Raw genomic sequence first — 19068 nt, forward strand, 5'->3', positions numbered from 1 at the left:
GTAGCCTGTAGCCAACCACCAAAAATTAGCATCTAGCCACACTCTGTCCATGTATATTACTATATAATTGTACCCAATCGCCCACTATTTGCTAAAATGACACATGACCTTATATATGCTAAGCTGCCTGTGTAAAGTGTCATGTACATGTGCACATAACTTGTCTTGCTGCACATAGCTTTGTACACGACATTAAAATGCTTAAAATCAAACCATTAAGCAACTGAGCTCTTGTCCATGGGTTAGAGCTCAGGCAAAGCTGACAACCTGACAACCAACAAAGGCAAGGATCCAAAATTCTCATTAGAACAATGCAAGCAGTCATTCAATGCTGCAGATTCCAAGCTAAGCAATTCCTTCGTCCTTTCTCAGACCAGCTCTCAAAGACAGCTCATCAGCTCACTTTACAAGATATTGGACACATTCAAACATGGTGACAATCTCTGCTTAAAGCCCATAAACAGTGAAAAGGAAAACAACGAACAGTAAAGTACTTTTTCTATAGTCATTTTGGGACTCCTAGATTCTTTTTGGAAAGGGGTCATACTGAGATAACTAAATCTGACGTTGCAATGTCACAAGATTTGGATACTCAACCCAAAACAAGGCAATCACAAGGCGCAAAATTTTTGCGTTTTCTGGTCCTACCTGGGATGATTGAGACGGTATCTTTCTCCCACGACACAACGCTAACATACTCCTGCACCGAAGGAGGAATGAGGCACTTGAAAACAGCCACGCTTCCACGCATTGACCTTTGATCCTCCACCCGTACGGTGTAGGGTTCCCTGAAAACTAAGACAAAGTAAAGCATATAAATGAACTGCTGCAAAAGTTGTGCATTTGGATTAAACATGAATCAATTAATATGCAAATTTAATTTTTTGCAAATTGCCCTAGACAGTCAGCACTGGTATAGTCAGCCATTTTGATAACTGATTAGAAGCATCTAATGGGTTTCCTCAAGCTGACGATGTTTCCTGATCTGATCTGGGACCACAGAACGTAAGAAGATGAGAAATAAAAAGGCTTTCATTTATACAGGACTTTTCCTGAGTTCAGGACGTCCCAAAGCAGATTACAGACAATGAAGTACTTTTGAAGTGTAGTCACTGTTGTAATGTAGGAAACACAGCAGCCAATTTACACACAGCAAGATCCCACAAACAACAATGTGATAATGACCATATAATCGTTTTGTAGTGATATTAATTGAGGGATAAATATTGGCCAGGACACCGGGGATAAGTCACCTGCTCTCCTGCAAAATAGTGTCATGGGATCTTTTACATCAACCAGAGAGAGCAGACACAGTCCTGGTTTAACATCTCCTCCAAAAGACAGCATCTCAGGCAGTGCAGCACTACCTCAGTACAGTCCTGAAGTGTCAGCCGATGTTTTTGTGCTCAGGTCTCTGGAGTGGGACTTGAACCCACAACCTTCTGACTTAGAAGCAAGAGTAGATTATATGGCCCCTCAAGCCGGCTCCACCATTCCATAAGATCATAGCTGCACTTCTACATCAACTCGAAGTTCCTTCCCTATCCCCATATCACTTGATTCACTTTTTAGTGCCCAAAAATCTCTCAATCTCAACCTTGAATATACTCATGGACTGAGCATCCACAACCCTGGGGAAGAGAATTCCAAAGAGCCATCTGAGTGAAGAAATCTCTCCTCATCTCAGTCCTAAATGGCTGAGAATATACCCCTAGTTTCAGACTCCCCAGCCAAGGGAAAAAGCCTCTCAGCATCTACCCAGAAGTGCCCTATGAAGGAAAGAAAACAATCAGGTATAAATTAACATGGTGCGTGAGGTAAATGAAACACTCTAGAATATTGGTATTATGGGAAGGAGAGCATGTTTAAGAGATTCCAAGGACCGGGTTGAGTGCATGATAGAGGGGATAGCACACGTTTTGCAGCCTTTCCTTGTTCCATCTATTCTTCTGTTCTTATTAACAGAGGTCTGGAAAGACTTGGATCAGAAACTCCTCCAGCTAATCATGCACACAGTTAGTCTGATCGCTTCCACAGACTGTTTTTCTGCTGTTAAATATCCATGGCTACCATAAGTGTCACTCCACGTTAATCTCATTGTGTTCAATCACTTCAGGACCACTTAACCCCAAACAATAACATAGTCAGGCGATGTCCCCTTTCCTATGGGATAGCGCACAGACCCAAGTAGTGTCTATTACTGCAACAACACTTTGTCAAGTCAATATTTCTTTGGAGAGTTTTCATTGGTTCACTATGGTGTTTACTGTACAGAGTAGCTATGGTCACGATGTTTGATGTTGCTACATGGTGAAATCAAGATCCTTTGAGGGCAACCATACCAAATGGCTTTTGCTGTATATACAACAGGGCTGATGATTGCATTTTAATCTCGAGGTTCACCAACAGCCACAGGTCACTCAAGGCGGACTCTCATGCTTTGCGTCACCAGAATACCTTTCAATTGAATTATGGCTTTCAGCTCCCTCACAACAGCATCCATTAGTTCAGATTTTATATAGGAACATAGGAGCAAGAGTAGGCCATTCAGCCCATCAAGCCTGCTCCGCCATTCAATTAGAATGGTTTCTAATCGTCCAATTTCAAACGCAGACTTTTCTGCAGATGAAGGTATTAAATGGCTTTAGTCCAGGTCATTCCATAGTCAACAATGGGAATTTAGAATCATTTGGGAGCTACCTCAATGGCACATTAGGTAAACATATTGTCCAGTGTGATACTGAGTCACACACTTGCAACCATGTTTATAAAAAATATGCACACATCATGACTGCAAAGCAATAACAAGGTAAAGATCCAGTAACTGGAAAATAAATGCATTAAATTGGCTCCAGACACATTATTTTTGTTTTGATATCATTCAGATCCAAGGGAGGCATTTGTATACACTGAGGTGCTCTTACTAAATAGAAGTGACACACCCAATTTTATTGTGTTCATTTCGCCGTTATTAGAATTTTGATTTGTTGTTATTAGTGCAGCAGTAGGGAAGGGAGGTGTTGGCTCAGATTTCTGGATTTTATTGTGGGTACAGAAGAAACAGACTGGTTGCGAACATGTCCAGGCAGAGCAGACCAGTTCCACACAAAATAAAACTCACGACCAATCAGCTCATTGATTGTAGCCACGGAGATGTTGGCAGGTAAGTGGACCAGAACAGGAGAGGGAAGAAGAAATCTTTTAAAAGGGGCACAGTCATCCAACAGGGCAGCATGAAAAGGGTCATCATTGTCATGAATAGGATGTTGATCAAAACCTTGTTTCTAAATACACTACACATCGACAGTAATCATGTTGAAGCATGTCTCTTTCAAGCAATATTGTGACAAAAATAAAATGGCATATCTCTTCTCCCTCCCATGGTTTGTCAATGCTGCTTCAAGGCAGCTTGCTTTATTGGGCTGAGCAGAAAGAAGCCACATTTCAAATCTGAAGTTGCTTTCTTGGCCTTTTTGGTCAAACTCCGCAGTGTGACAGCAGTACCTCAGCGGCAGCACATTCTATCTAAACAGTTTGTTGAGTTTTCCTGTTTTGAGAATTGTTCCCCACAATAAACCACCCTTTAACAAAACCACAAGTGTGAAAGAGATGGGTTGTCAGTAACTGGGATGCAGCTGAAGGTAGACATCCATTGTCTCCCCTCCCCCACTCCCCTCCACCTTCCCCCCACCCCCAACACCATGCCTACCTCTTCCATAAGCTGGATTCCATAGTGGAAATGACCCAACATTCTAGAAACTAACAGCGTCATAAAGCCATTAAGGTGCGCTATGGCTACTCAAGCATGGACAGCAGGTGTGCAGGCGGTCAACCTCACACATTTGCACTCTGGAATTTCACTGTGGAATCCAACACATGCATAGGGACCAAACCCAACGCCAGATATACAACAGAGTTGGTAGATCACCTTAAATAGATCAGCCCTTTTGCCATGTATCACAGTAAAACACATTATAGTTAGTCTCCATAGCCTGATAGTAGCAGAAGAATTCTTAATGATATACCTCTGCCTAGTTTAACGCACGTACTAGATCTTTAACTCCTACTCTGAAATATTGGTGAAAGGGTTATCGTACAATAGTATTAACTATCTGTTTGCCAGTATCAATAATGGTAGTCTCGAACCTCATGTTACACTGGGGCTTACAAAACTACCATAGGATTTCAAATAATTCCATCATTATGTTACACCATAGCATCACAATAGCCTCTCATTCTTCAATCAATGTCCCTTCAACATCACTTTTAATATTTTACGTAGATTAAATTATAGATTAGATTGCGACTAATAAAGCTAGCATTTAATCAAGCAGTTCACATTGACAGCCATACATCAATTTAATATTCATGGCTCACAAAGCCACGTCAACTCCTAGAGTAAATGCAGCTTTATTACACTGCTATCCTTGAGTGTTGTTGAAAATAGAGACATTATGTCGAAGCTTTTCATCTTGCACTCGTCAGGACAATCTGCAAGAATACCAATGTAAGGGAAAACAACAAATTTATACTGTATGAGAAGAGAGTGCTGATTGGTTGGTAAGTGGACTCTGATTGGTAGAAGCGTTGCCATGGAGAATGCACCAGTGACTGACAGTTAACTGCAAAGCTTTGTTTGAAATTTAAACCAGGCAGCTTGAATCTGATTGGTAAAGGCATTGCCCTGAGGAATGAACCAGCAAATGGCTGTCACTGCTATCCATGCATAATTCTGGAATTTTTTCTTCATATAATCTTTTGGCGAATTTTTGTCAAGCAGAGCGCTGTCACCGCTGGAGAATGGAACATCAGATGGGGCTTAGTGTCAACAACAAGCCCACACAAATGAGTGACAACCCAGGCCAGCTGTGGAATGAAATGCCTACTGCAGTGTCCAAACAATGGGCCTGAACCTCAGTCTCAGAATAGCATTCCCTTCTGCATAGTACATACTTGTATTTCCTACACAAAGTCTTCCTTGTATCCTTAATCAAATCACCAATTTATAGGTTTTATCCCCTCTCTGCCTTATTTTAGTGTAGGTGGTAACCAGCTTAATTTTAAACAGCTTAATGTTCTGGAGCAAAATAACACAGACAGGAATCTTTAAAATCCCTCATTTTAGCTCACTGAATGAATTAAACTCATGACCATCGACTTTTACCAAGTTCTGAGCTGTATTTTGGTCACTGACCTGTATTCTGGTTGTTGATCCATCCCCAATCCTCTCCTTCCCTTGCACCATCGTCCCATTTGTCATTTAATCAGCGCTACCCTCCACCCACTCTATCTCTGCTCTTGCCCCACCAAATTTTCCCTGGCTCTGTTCTTGCTTCAAAGTTGTTTGTCTCCAACATCTTCCAGTTCTGATGGAAGGTTGTTGACCTGAAACATTGAGCCTCTCCGCAGATGGTGCCAAACCTGCTGGGAACTTTGCAGCATTTTCTGTTCTTATCTCAGTAAAAACATGTTTGTGACTGCCTCAAGTCTCTATTGCCTACTTTATATTTACAAGATGAATATATGCTTTTTTGGGGGGCCATTGTCGCCAGTAGACAGAAGAGGCTTTCATTCCACCTGTCATATCTCCAGGCAAACCCAGGGACAAAGCAGAGCTTTCTAGGTTTCCCCCCACCACAACTACTACTGCACTAACTGCACAGTACTTTACAAATTTAAGGGCAGATCGCAACATTCCTACCAACTCCTCCAAGAGAACAAAGAGGCATCAGACAGTCTCACCTGCTTTGACGCGGATATTTGGGCTCCTGATCTTGCCGGCTATGTTTTCGGCTGTGCAGAAGTAGTCATTATCGTGGATAAAGCTATTAAACCCTGATGGGGAGAAAGGATAGAGCTGCAAGGTGCCGTTGAGGTGGACGTGGCGGATGTTGGGCACGTCGTAAATGTCGTCTTTCGTGGCAAGGTACCAGCGGAGGACGGTGCCAGGGGTCCCAGCAGCGGGGCACGGTAGCACCGTGCCCACTGAACTGGAGAAGATCACCTGTTGCAATGAGTCATTCACAAAGTACAAGCTTGTCCTAGGATCCTCACTGTGTGCTGTTAGGAGGATAAAAAAGAGGAAAAGGAAGAGCAATTAGTTTCAGACAGAGTTAGTTTTCGCACGCTAATCTTCCTTGATGTGTGTTTGTCTACAAAGAGGAATGCTCAAGTTCCTTCAGCACAAACCATAAATTGGAATTATGCAACACAAAAGGAGGTCATGCAGCCGATTGTGCCTGTGTTGGTTCTTTCTCTGTAACCTCCTCCAGCTCTACACCCCTCCGAGATATTGGCCCTCCTTCAATTCTGGCCTCTTGCCAATCCCCAATTTCCATCGCTCCACCATTGGCAGCCATGCCTTCAGCAGCCTGGGCCCTAAGCTCTAGAATTCCCTTGCTAAACCTCTCTCTCCTCCTTGAAGATGCTCCTTAAACCCTATCTCTGTGAACGCCTATCCTAATATCTCCTTAAGTGACTCCGTGTCAAAATTTGTCTGATAAATCCTTCAGTGAAGTGGCTCGGGATGCTTTAAAATGTTAAAGGTGCTATATAAATACAATTTGTGGCTGTTGTTGGAACGGAAGTTCCAGTTAAGTCTCGTGACCCTTCTCTTTCTCCCTCGCCCTGCAAGCTTTTCCTTTTCAAAGTATCTATCAATTTTCCTTTTGAAATTTATAGTTTTAAAGTCCTGATATGGCAATTGGCAAATCTCAAAATTCAATTCTCACCTTGTGGAATGTGCAAACCTAAGATGGACATTCAATAAAATCGGTAAGAATTTGAAAAGTCTCTACAATTCTTCTGTAATTTTACCTAAATTAAATATATTTGCACAGAAAATACTTTTTATTATCACATATCTTTAAAATTTTTTGGGAAAAGGTTGCTAATAGTGGCACTGCAATAAATGTCAAAAAGCAGTATAAACACATTATATAATCACTGGATAACAACCAGGAGCCAGAACCCTAGTCACTTTTTGTGACCCCTAGACCCAGTTGGAATCAGCTATCTCAGGCTGAATCTGAGACGTTCATGCTCTGGATTGCTCAGCAACCCACTGGGCCATGCATTTACCCCCAAAGATTGACAACTTAACAAAGATGATAGAAACCTTTTAAGTTGAACGTTGGAAAACACATTTCAGTCCACCCAAACACTCGGGTTGCCAACTCTGGTTGGCTGTACAGCTGGAGGTTCCATCACATGATCCCCAATAGCCCCACCCCCACACTCTCACCATTGGTCATCCAACATCGTCCAGTGCCCACCCCATTCCCACACCAATTAGAAAGGCAACAGATACATCTGATTGGATGATTGTTGATTGTCAGCTTCCTCCCCCTCACTAATTTCATAACTAGTAAGAGAAAGTGTTCAAAGAATATTAAGAGAAAGTACAATTGGTTTTTAATGCCCCTATGATTTTTGTCCTGGGTTTTGCTCATAACACAGATTAATCCTCAATTCCTGGAGACTCCAGGGTAATCCTGGAGGAGTTGTCGACCCTAGAAAACACCAAAGCCTGACTTCAGTTGGTTCGAGCAGTGGGAAAAGATTGATGAAAGAAAATGGAATCACCCCTACCCATTCCTCATCATTCGGAGCAACAGATAAAAGATTGTGCAATGAAAAATGAGCAGTAGTTCATACCAATTTTAATTTAAGAGCATGAATGAATTTTGTCCTGCTAGGACTTCAACCTCACTGCTGTTAATTTCAATGCATAAACTGACACACTGGGCAAAGGGTGCTGCAGCCGGAAATGACTCTGATCATTGTGATTGTCCATTAAAGAATTTGTTTTGTTTTCAGAGCTGTCCCCTTTAATTGACCTTGCTTCTCCTTCTCATAGATTGGGGTTTTTTGCTGTTCAGAATTCAGGATTTATAAATGCTCCTTTAAGGGAGCTTTGTCACGGGAAACAGCCTGGAGGGTCAAAGCAGATCATTTAGCTTTTGCTTTCACGGGATGTGGGCATCACTGACAAGGCCAGCATTTTTTGTCCATCCCTAATTGCCCTTGAACTGAGTGGCTTGCTAGACCATTTCAGAGGACAGTTGTCGCATGTAGGCCAGACCAGGTAAGGACAGCAGATTTCCTTCCCTAAAGGACATTAGCGAACCAGATGGGTTTTTACAAAAATCGACAATGGTTTAATGGTCACTGCTAGGTTAGCTTTTAATTCTACATTGTGACTCCAGACTCACAGCGATGTGGTTGACTCTTAAATGCCCTCTGAAATGACCTAGCATGCCACTCAGTTCAAGGGCAATAAATGCTGACCTAGCCAGTGACGTCCAGATCCCACAAATGAATAAAAAAACACTAGTTTTTTTTCCGGAGTACTGCATGCAGGTCACCTCACTATAGGAAAAATGTCATTGCCCAGAGATGGTACAGAGGATATTTAGAAGGATGTTGCTGGTGAATTTTAGTTTTGGGGAAAGATTGGATAGGCTCGGGTTGTTTTCTTTGGAAGACAGGAGGCTAAGGAGAGACCTAATTGAAGTGTATGAGATTATGAGGGGTCCAGATAGAGTGAATAAGGAGGTCCTATTCCCCTTGTTGAGGGGTCCCTAACCAGGGAACATAGATTTAGATAAGAGGTAGGAGGTTTAGAGGGAATTCAAGAGAAAACCTTTTTCACCCAAAGGGTAGGGATCTGGAACTCACTGCTTGAAAGGGTGGTAGAGACAGAAAAGCTCAAAACATTTAAAAAGTACTTGGATATGCATGAAGTGCTGTAACCTACAAGGCTACGGACCAAGAGCTGGAAAGTGGGATGAGGAGGGATCGCTACTTGTCAGCCAGCATGGACACAATGGGCCGAATGGCCTCCATCTGTGCTGGGAAGTTCTATGATTTCCATGATAAAGACAACAGAGCCAGTTCTTAATTCCTCCTTCTAGAAAGAAAATAAAACTGCAGTTGCAATTAAATAATTTCAATGTCTGTTCAAAATGTGGAGATCGTCTAGGATATTTTTAAAAATTGTTAAATCTGAGCACAGATGTAGCTTCCAGCTCTGTGCAGAAACATATAGACACATGCACTTGCTGTGAGGTTGGAGTGAAATTTTCTAAAAAACAGAAAATTAACTGTAAAAGGACAGTGGACAGCAAGTGTCTGTGAAGAACAGTATCTGAAGTCTGAGTTAACAAGGAATTTACTCCCTTGACAGTGTTATTTTTTAATTGGGTGGGGGTAGAGATTTTTTAAGCTCTTATTTCAATTCCCCATAAAATCAAGCAAACAACCTGCATTTTATTCAGGGAGGTTTACATTTGCGAGAGGATGGGTTCAGTTCAGTTTGGACACAATCCACTGATGTGGTTTACACATGTATTTGGGGTCAGTCGGAGATGTGACACTAGTGGGAGTGATGAACCCCACAGATATCACAACATGCTCCATCTAGTGGTCATTCTAAGAACTGATGAAACTGCTAATTCATGCTTTTGGCAAACTACAATAAGGCACTCACTGCTTGAATGTTATTATACGGTAGTCCTTTATCACTATCACAATTTCTCAACTTCTCACAATTAATTATTTTATTTAGAGTACAGTGACATTTTCCTGTAGGATAAAGCAACAATCAGTGTGTTCACCAGTATCGTCCCACAAACAGCCGTGAGACTGTTCAAGGCGGAGCTGGGAGACAGATCTTCTTTGAATAGTTCCATGGGATCTTTAACTGATATCACACTGGTCTTAAGAGGAATGGTGACCTGCTATGGTGCAAAGCACAGGTCTCGCACCGTTGCATACATGCCAACAACCCCAATCTAAACTTGCTGGATTTGCTAAGTCTAGATGCCATGAAGATACAGTTTTAAAAAAAGGTCTTCTAGCATTGGGGCTTAAGGAGTTCCACATGTTTACATTGAAGTTGCTGTTAGGTCCGCTGTGGCTCCATGGATACCACTCCTGCCTTTGTAGTCCCAAGGTTGTGAGTTGAAGTCCCCCCTCCAGAGTTCTGAGCACAAAATCTAGGTTGACACTCTGGTACAGTTCTGAGGGAGTGCTGCATTGTCAGATGTGCCATCTTGCAGATAAGACATTAAATCAAGGCCCTCTCAGGTAGATGTAAAGATCCCATAGCACTGTTTCATAGAAGAGCAGAGAGTTATGCCCTCAGCCAATGTCTAAAAAGAAATTAACTGGTTATTTATTTCATTGCTGTTTGTGGGAGCTTGCTGTGCACAGATTGCCTGCCATCTTTCCTACATTGCAACAGTGAATACTCTTCAAAAATGCCTAATTGTCTGTAAAGCACTTTGGGATGACCTCGGGTCATAAAAGGCACTATATAAATGCAAGTCTTTCTTTGCAAAGCCTGTAGATTAGGAGTCACTGGTCCAATCACCTCTGTAAGAGCAACACAAAAGCAAACATTCAGCAAATGGGACATCATCCAAATAGTTTCATCTCTATCAAGGCAGCACTCCTCCCTCAGTACTGCACTAGAGTGTCAGATTATGGACTGAAATCCTGCTGTGGGGCTCAAACGCACAACCGACTGACATAAGAGAGCCGAGTGATAGAAAGGACCTGCTTAGCAGGTACACTGGGAGAGCAGGGCTGGATTTTGCTTAAAGGAGCAGTACACTATTTTGGAATATCCATAAGTCATCAGATGGGGAGCAACAACATTAAGGGTGGCTCATGCGACATCTGAATTCATATTAGGAATACAGAAAGGTACCAGGACTGGTGAACTTGGACAATCCCAGAGTCTGGGGAATATTGTATCCCATCATAGCTGTTGTAGCCCAATCTAGAGTGAAGCTAGGTTATGCTCCTGTTGATAAATTATTTCAATTTGTGAGATTGGCAGAGACCAGAGGTCACATGCATAAATTACAGAAGGTTAGATTTTAGATGTTTGACTGTTCTTCCTTCCCCAGAGGATAGAAGACATTCAGTCAAGTTGCCAGCTCATGTGCTGACTCTCTGCAAACTGACAAACGAGAACTGAACCACTTTCTGGCTGGAGCAGAGATTACATCTTACCTAATGAACAATATGAACATGGTCAAAGTGGTCTCTTGCTTTAAGTAGGTCAGAGAGGAATTGTCCAGATATATCCCTAATTGGCCTTGGGTTTTTATCTGGGTTTCTTTTTGCCTGTCCTAGGAGAATACATGGCTGTTGGTTGGTGATGGGAATCTAATCACAAAGCTTCAGGTATCCTGACTGAGGTAGGCTCGATGGACCAGATAGATAACCTTTTTCTATCCATCACTTTTATAGATTAGTAAGACATTAAGCGAAGGTCCCAGCTGCCAGTTTCAATGCTGGAGCTGGGTCTTAAGGATTCAATGGCACTCTTCAAAGTTGATCAGGGAGGTTCTCCTTGTCCACACCAATAAACAGATTAACATCTCATTACCGTTTGTGGGATTTTACTGAGCACAAAATGGCCACTGCATTTTCCTATGCACCAATGATAAAGCAACTGATTGTGTGCAAAGTGCTTTGGGATGCTTGAAGGATGTGATAAGGTGCTATGTAAATTTCAGTCTTTCTTGTCTAACTTTAACATAATGGCTGGGCAATCGTAATCATCGGTAATTTACATGCACTGTTCTACAGTTTCCAAAACTGAGGCAATGAAATACATTTAAAGGCGATCCATCAGATAAAAATCTATAAACCGAGGAGAGCAAGCTAACAGTAAAGAGACTGAATTATGTCATTATAATGGCAATCAGTGTCACTTGGATTGAAATTCAGCGAGATTTGTTTTCGAACACAATCCCACACCATCCATTAGCTTTTGTTCTTCATTTAGTATTAATCCCCAGGCCATGTTGGAAGATGTAATTGTTTGTTAATACATAGGTATTCAAACAGGGGTCTCTGCACCCCAGGGGATCATCAAAAGGAGTTTAGAGGGGTTTCCAAGGTAATAGTTTCTTGGGCACTGAGGAAATGGCTTATTACCTGCACCAGATTCCACCCCCCCTCCCCCCCCCCTTTACCCCCCTTCCACCCCCCCCCACCCCCGTCCCCTTCCCTGCTCCACCCTCTCAGCTCACCCCCTCACAACCCCGTCCCAGCCCGCCCCCCCCTCGCACCATCTTCACCCCGCACCCCCTTCCCCCGCACCCCCCCCCCCCACCCCCTCCCTCTACCCCTCCCCCTTGCATCCCCTCCTCCCACCGGCACCATCCTACACCTGTGTAGGGGCCCCAACAACCCCACTGCCTTGTGGGCGTCTCGGGAGAGACCAAGGCTAAGGGAGTAAACCCGAACAGAAAATCCGGAGCGGAACCCCGTAGGCGGTCATGTGTCACCTTTGGCATGTTTCCGGCAGTTCCTGCAGCCATACTGGTGCCAAACGTCGTGTCCTGCACTCCTTTGGACCCCACCAGAAAGGCCGAGAGGGGGGTTTTGACGACTGGGCAACTCTCAACCTCCATAAATTTGCCCAGGCATGCGCCATGGAGAGGTCACTCCATAGTTGCCTCACAGCGACTGAAACAACACGGAAGGCAGCAGTTACGGGTTATAAGTCCAGATAAATTGGCGTAGAAACTGGGCGCCACGGGTTGCCTTTGTCGGTGGGAGAGGTCATTGCACCTCACTGGACAGCTACCGCCCGCCTCAAACCGGGCAGCCCCCGGTCAATAAGGTTCTGTCCCGCCACAGTCTGCCTGCTTCAATGGGTGCTTGGAGCTCAGGGTCATTGCCCGAAAGGTGGACTGATACACCGCACCAAACAACATGAAAAAAGGAAAGAAGGTACCAGCCCTTCGCTTTGCAAGCTGGAACGTCAGAACTATGTGTCCTGGCCTGTCGGAAGACCTTACACAAATCAACGATTCTCGGAAGACTGCCATCATTAACAACGAGCTCAGTAGACTCAATGTGGACATTGCAGCACTTCAGGAGACTCGCCTCCCCGCGAGTGGCTCTCTAGCAGAGCAAGACTACACCTTCTTCTGGCAGGGCAGGGATCCTGAAGAACCAAGACAGCATGGAGTGGGCTTCGCCATCAGAAACTCCTTGCTCAGCATGATAGAGCCTCCCTCAAATGGCTCGGAACGCATACTGTCCATCCGACTGCTCACCACCTCTGGTCCAGTACACCTACTCAGCATCTATGCTCCAACACTCTGTTCCGCACCTGAAGCTAAAGACCAGTTCTATGAACAACTCCATAACATCATTAGCAGCATCCCCAACACCGAACACCTATTCCTGCTGGGGGACTTTAATGCCAGGGTTGGGGCCGACCATGACTCATGGCCCTCCTGCCTTGGGCGCTATGGCGTTGGAAGGATGAATGAGAACGGGCAGAGACTGCTTGAGTTGTGTACCTATCATAACCTCTGCATCACCAACTCGTTCTTTCACACTAAACCCTGTCACCAGGTTTCATGGAGGCACCCAAGATCACGTCATTGGCACCAGCTAGACCTCATTGTCACAAGGCGAGCCGCCTTAAACAGTGTTCAAATCACACGCAGCTTCCACAGTGCGGACTGCGACACCGACCACTCCCTGGTGTGCAGCAAGGTTAGACTCAGACCAAAGAAGTTGCATCATTCCAAGCAGAAGGGCCACCCGCGCATCAACACGAGCAGAATTTCTCACCCACAGCTGTTACAAAAATTTCTAAATTCACTTGTAACAGCCCTTCAAAACACTCCCACAGGGGATGCTGAGACCAAGTGGGCCCACATCAGAGACGCCATCTATGAGTCAGCTTTGACCACCTACGGCAAAAGTGCGAAGAGAAATGCAGACTGGTTTCAATCTCATAATGAAGAGCTGGAACCTGTCATAGCCGCTAAGCGCATTGCACTTTTGAACTACAAGAAAGCCCCCAGCGATTTAACATCCGCAGCACTTAAAGCAGCCAGAAGTACTGCACAAAGAACAGCTAGGCGTTGCGCAAACGACTACTGGCAACACCTATGCAGTCATATTCAGCTGGCCTCAGACACCGGAAACATCAGAGGAATGTATGATGGCATGAAGAGAGCTCTTGGGCCAACCATCAAGAAGATCACCCCCCTCAAATCTAAATCGGGGGACATAATCACTGACCAACGCAAACAGATGGACCGCTGGGTTGAGCACTACCTAGAACTGTACTCCAGGGAGAATGCTGTCACTGAGACTGCCCTCAATGCAGCCCAGCCTCTACCAGTCATGGATGAGCTGGACATACAGCCAACCAAATCGGAACTCAGTGATGCCATTGATTCCCTAGCCAGCGGAAAAGCCCCTGGGAAGGACAGCATTACCCCTGAAATAATCAAGAGTGCCAAGCCTGCTATACTCTCAGCACTACATGAACTACTATGCCTGTGCTGGGACGAGGGAGCAGTACCCCAGGACATGCGCGATGCCAACATCATCACCCTCTATAAAAACAAAGGTGACCGCGGTGACTGCAACAACTACCGTGGAATCTCCCTGCTCAGCATAGTGGGGAAAGTCTTTGCTAGAGTCGCTCTGAACAGGCTCCAGAAGCTGGCCGAGCGCGTCTACCCTGAGGCACAGTGTGGCTTTCGTGCAGAGAGATCGACTATTGACATGCTGTTCTCCCTTCGTCAGATACAGGAGAAATGCCGTGAACAACAGATGCCCCTCTACATTGCTTTCATTGATCTCACCAAAGCCTTTGACCTCGTCAGCAGACGTGGTCTCTTCAGACTACTAGAAAAGATCGGATGTCCACCAAAGCTACTAAGTATCATCACCTCATTCCATGACAATATGAAAGGCACAATTCAACATGGTGGCTCCTCATCAGAGCCCTTTCCTATCCTGAGTGGTGTGAAACAGGGCTGTGTTCTCGCACCCACACTTTTTGGGATTTTCTTCTCCCTGCTGCTTTCACATGCGTTCAAATCCTCTGAAGAAGGAATTTTCCTCCACACAAGATCAGGGGGCAGGTTGTTCAACCTTGCCCGTCTAAGAGCGAAGTCCAAAGTACGGAAAGTCCTCATCAGAGAACTCCTCTTTGCTGACGATGCTGCTTTAACATCTCACACTGAAGAATGCCTGCAGAGTCTCATCGACAGGTTTGCGTCTGCCTGCAATGAATTTGGCCTAACCATCAGCCTCAAGAAAACGAACATCATGGGGCAGGATGTCAGAAATGCTCCATCCATCAATATTGGCGACCACGCTCTGGAAGTGGTTCAAGAGTTCACCTACCTAGGCTCAACTATCACCAGTAACCTGTCTCTAGATGCAGAAATCAACAAGCGCATGGGTAAGGCTTCCACTGCTATGTTCAGACTGGCCAAGAGAGTGTGGGAAAATGGCGCACTGACACGGAACACAAAAGTCCGAGTGTATCAGGCCTGTGTCCTCAGTACCTTGCTCTACGGCAGCGAGGCCTGGACAACGTATGCCAGCCAAGAGCGACGTCTCAATTCATTCCATCTTCGCTGCCTTCGGAGAATACTTGGCATCAGGTGGCAGGACTATATCTCCAACACAGAAGTCCTTGAAGCGGCCAACATCCCCAGCTTATACACACTACTGAGTCAGCGGCGCTTGAGATGGCTTGGCCATGTGAGCCGCATGGAAGATGGCAGGATCCCCAAAGACACATTGTACAGCGAGCTCGCCACTGGTATCAGACCCACCGGCCGTCCATGTCTCCGTTATAAAGACGTCTGCAAACGCGACATGAAATCGTGTGACATTGATCACAAGTCGTGGGAGTCAGTTGCCAGCATTCGCCAGAGCTGGCGGGCAGCCATAAAGACAGGGCTAAATTGTGGCGAGTCGAAGAGACTTAGTAGTTGGCAGGAAAAAAGACAGAGGCGCAAGGGGAGAGCCAACTGTGCAACAGCCCCAACAAACAAATTTCTCTGCAGCACCTGTGGAAGAGCCTGTCACTCCAGAATTGGCCTTTATAGCCACTCCAGGCGTTGCTTCACAAACCACTGACCACCTCCAGGCGCGTATCCATTGTCTCTCGAGATAAGGAGGCCCAAAAGAGTTTCTTGTAGCCTGGTGGATTTCTGTGTTTGTTAACTGACAGGCACATGAATCCTATTGCTACATACTAATACATCTTTCCTGCAATGCTGCTGCTGTTTTCCTTTTTTCCGGCCAACATTTTCTTTCAGAAATTGGGACAGGGGTTCCTGGAGGTACATTCATTTTTGGAGGGACTTCTCGGGAGTGTGTCCATATTTGGAGGGACACTGCAAGAGTGTGTCAACATTTGCTAATAAAATGTTTGAAAATCTGTGTGTTAAATAGGAGATTAATTCTTTCTTTAAAAAATCTGTCTTTCATATTCTCATTGCAATGAGGTTCTTTAGATAGAAGTTCAAACCATATTTCGAGTAACCTGCTTCACAAAAGGGCAAATTAGAAGGTTAGAATTGACCATCACTCATTCATCGGTAGGAAGTGGGGGAAGGTTGGTAGTCCAAGGCATGTCAGAACAACAAAGGTGGTTAGGAGATGGGTTCATTGTCAACTCCCTAGTGCAGAGGCACAAAGAAGAAGTCTTTAAAAATTCAGCCACCTCTCACTCCTATGTGGTTGCATGGAGGTCATGGGGCACTGCTGAAGTTGGCAATGCCAAAAGAACCCAGCTCTTTGGGTGGTTCTGAGAGCTGTGGGAAGACAAGTGTTGAAGGGAGCTGAATTTTAATGTCAAACAAATTTCCCGAGTCTACTTGATAACCATTGTCTCTTTATGAGGCAAGATGTCGCAGCCAAACAATAGCAGACCAACCTCCAATGTGAATCATCCGTTATCCTTATAAAGAAGGGCACTGGGCTTCCAACAAAAATGGACAAAATCATCAACGTGTTAAAAGTCCCTGAATCTCATAATGGCAATGGAAATTCACTTATTCAGTCACCATATATCAGTGACCCAAATATAGTAAATACCGTAAATCTCACAGGAATGGAGTTACGTATTGGAATTGTCTTTGAGGTTCATATACAGTTATTTTACACACACACACATACAAAAGCACACACACAATTAGAATACACAAATAATTTCTAAATGCACTCCAAAATGACTAGGTCTTCACTGAGGACCATTACAACCATTGACCCACAACCATGAAACTCATACAAGCACAAATGCTGCTAAAGTACATAGAGTCATAGAGAGATGCAGCACTGAAACAGGCCCTTCGGCCCACCGAGTCTGTGCCGACCAACAACCACCCATTTATACCAATCCTACATTAATCCCATATTCCCTACCACATCCCCACCATTCTCCTACCTACACTAGGGGCAATTTACAATGGCCAACTCACCTATCAACCTGCACGTTTTTGGCTGTGGGAGGAAACCGGAGCACCCGGCGGAAACCCACGTGGTCACAGGGAGAACTTGCAAACTCTGCACAGGCAGTACCCAGAATCGAACCCGGGTTGCTGGAGCTGTGAGGCTGCAGTGCTAACCACTGCGCCACTATGCCACCCACATATATCTATGATCTGCCAAGAAGAGCTTCCAACTCCAGTCAAGTGGAAGAGGGTGCCCAGTACCCACACCAGGCAATCTCAAGTTACCTATTGATATAGGATAAATCTTCCTGCTCTGTACCCAAACCTTAGGAGGTGAGCTCTTCCTCCACCAGTCTTCCATTTCCCAGACCAGCCATTCTTCTGGCCTGTCTGCATGGCATTGCCAATTTAGGATCAATGTAGTTGGGGCATTTTTGCCCAATCTTACCCATGTCCATTAGGAACTGGATTGAAACTATTCTCAATTCATTTTAAAGCTGTGGGTTCCTTATTATGTTAGAAGGTTTTATATTCCACCCGTCAAGTCTGGCTTCAAACACGGGTTTCAGAGATGAAAAGAGAAATGTGCTCATTATACTATCCCAATGGTGTAACCCAGATGGATTGAATGGCCTATTCTCATGTTTAAAATAAAAAACAACTTTTCTGTTCTGCTTCATCAAAATTAGAGACTCGTAATTCGCCCTAGAACCCAATTTAAATATGGTGCCGAAGCAAATGATTACTAACTAATTCTGGCTGGCAACAAAGTGGTTAAAGACTTAGCTGAGCAAAGCTCCCAAGCAGCAAAGAGGGCTTTATCGTGCATAAGTACATGAAATACCATCCTGCATTGCCTGGGTCAACTCTAATGGCCTTCTAATATTAATGCAAGTTTCATCATTGGTATTTGTATGACAGACTCAAAGTAAAACCTTTAATCCTCTGGCTTTACATCCATCACAACATATACTCTATTAATACTTCATAAAATAGTTCAGGGAAAGCTAGAAAATTACACACTCGCAAAGCAGCGGTGTCAGGTTTTTAAAGAGGTGCTAACTCTGTTTCACGCCAAAAGAGAAAACAAGGAATCAATATCTGTATTTTTAAGTTGGTTATAAAACAGGAGTAGTATTTTTTTTGTTGGTGTGTTCAAGTTGTTTCAAATATAAATAATAAGGCAATGGAAAGCTATGAGAGATGAAGTTCAGTTCACATCACCTAATGAGTCACTCCTCAAAGACAGCATTAGAACATATAAAATGGGAGCAGCAGTAGGCCAATCTGCTCCGCCATTCTGTAAGATCGTGGCTGATCTTCCACTTTAACTCCACTTTCTCGCCCTATCCCTCTATCCCATAATTCCTTTGGTGCCCAAAGATCTATTGATCTTAGTCTTGAATATATTTAATATCTGAGAATCCGCAGCTCCCTGAGCTAGAGAATTCCAAATATTCACAACACTCTGAGTGAAGAACTTTCTCCTCATCTCAGTCCTAAATAGCCAACCCCTCTAATCACTCCTCGTTCTATTCTCACTAGTCAGGGGAAACAGCCTCTCAGCATCTAAGGTATTGAAATTGGAATTTGAGATTGTTCCCCAAATGGGCTGATCCTCTGGATAATGTTAGGGAAATAGCTTGGAGAAGTCCACTGGGTTGTTTGGGGGGGGGGGGGTGGTGGGAATGGTGCAGATAAAGGTCAGTACGTCTTTGGGAGTCATTTCTTTACCAATTTTCTCCCCTGCTATTCTGGAGCTGCTGACTTTTACTAGGGCCGGAAGCAGCTCCCGGCCCGCACCAGCTGCATGTCAGTG

General features: G+C 44.4%; 1 protein-coding gene across 1 annotated transcript in view; it reads right to left on the reverse strand.

Annotated features, from left to right (window-relative positions):
• Nucleotides 1–19068, reverse strand: part of dscaml1 (Down syndrome cell adhesion molecule like 1) — a 504300-nt gene that overhangs the window by 460401 nt on the left and 24831 nt on the right. Inside the window, exons 2-3 of the mRNA XM_068054032.1 lie at nt 5743–6060; nt 649–795 (exon numbers count right to left, since the gene is read on the reverse strand). Of these exons, the coding sequence (XP_067910133.1) occupies nt 649–795; nt 5743–6060 (465 nt within the window). The remainder of the gene's footprint in view (nt 1–648; nt 796–5742; nt 6061–19068) is intronic.

The sequence above is a fragment of the Heterodontus francisci genome, chromosome 22 (assembly GCF_036365525.1).
Source record: "Heterodontus francisci isolate sHetFra1 chromosome 22, sHetFra1.hap1, whole genome shotgun sequence".
Taxonomy (NCBI): domain Eukaryota; kingdom Metazoa; phylum Chordata; class Chondrichthyes; order Heterodontiformes; family Heterodontidae; genus Heterodontus; species Heterodontus francisci.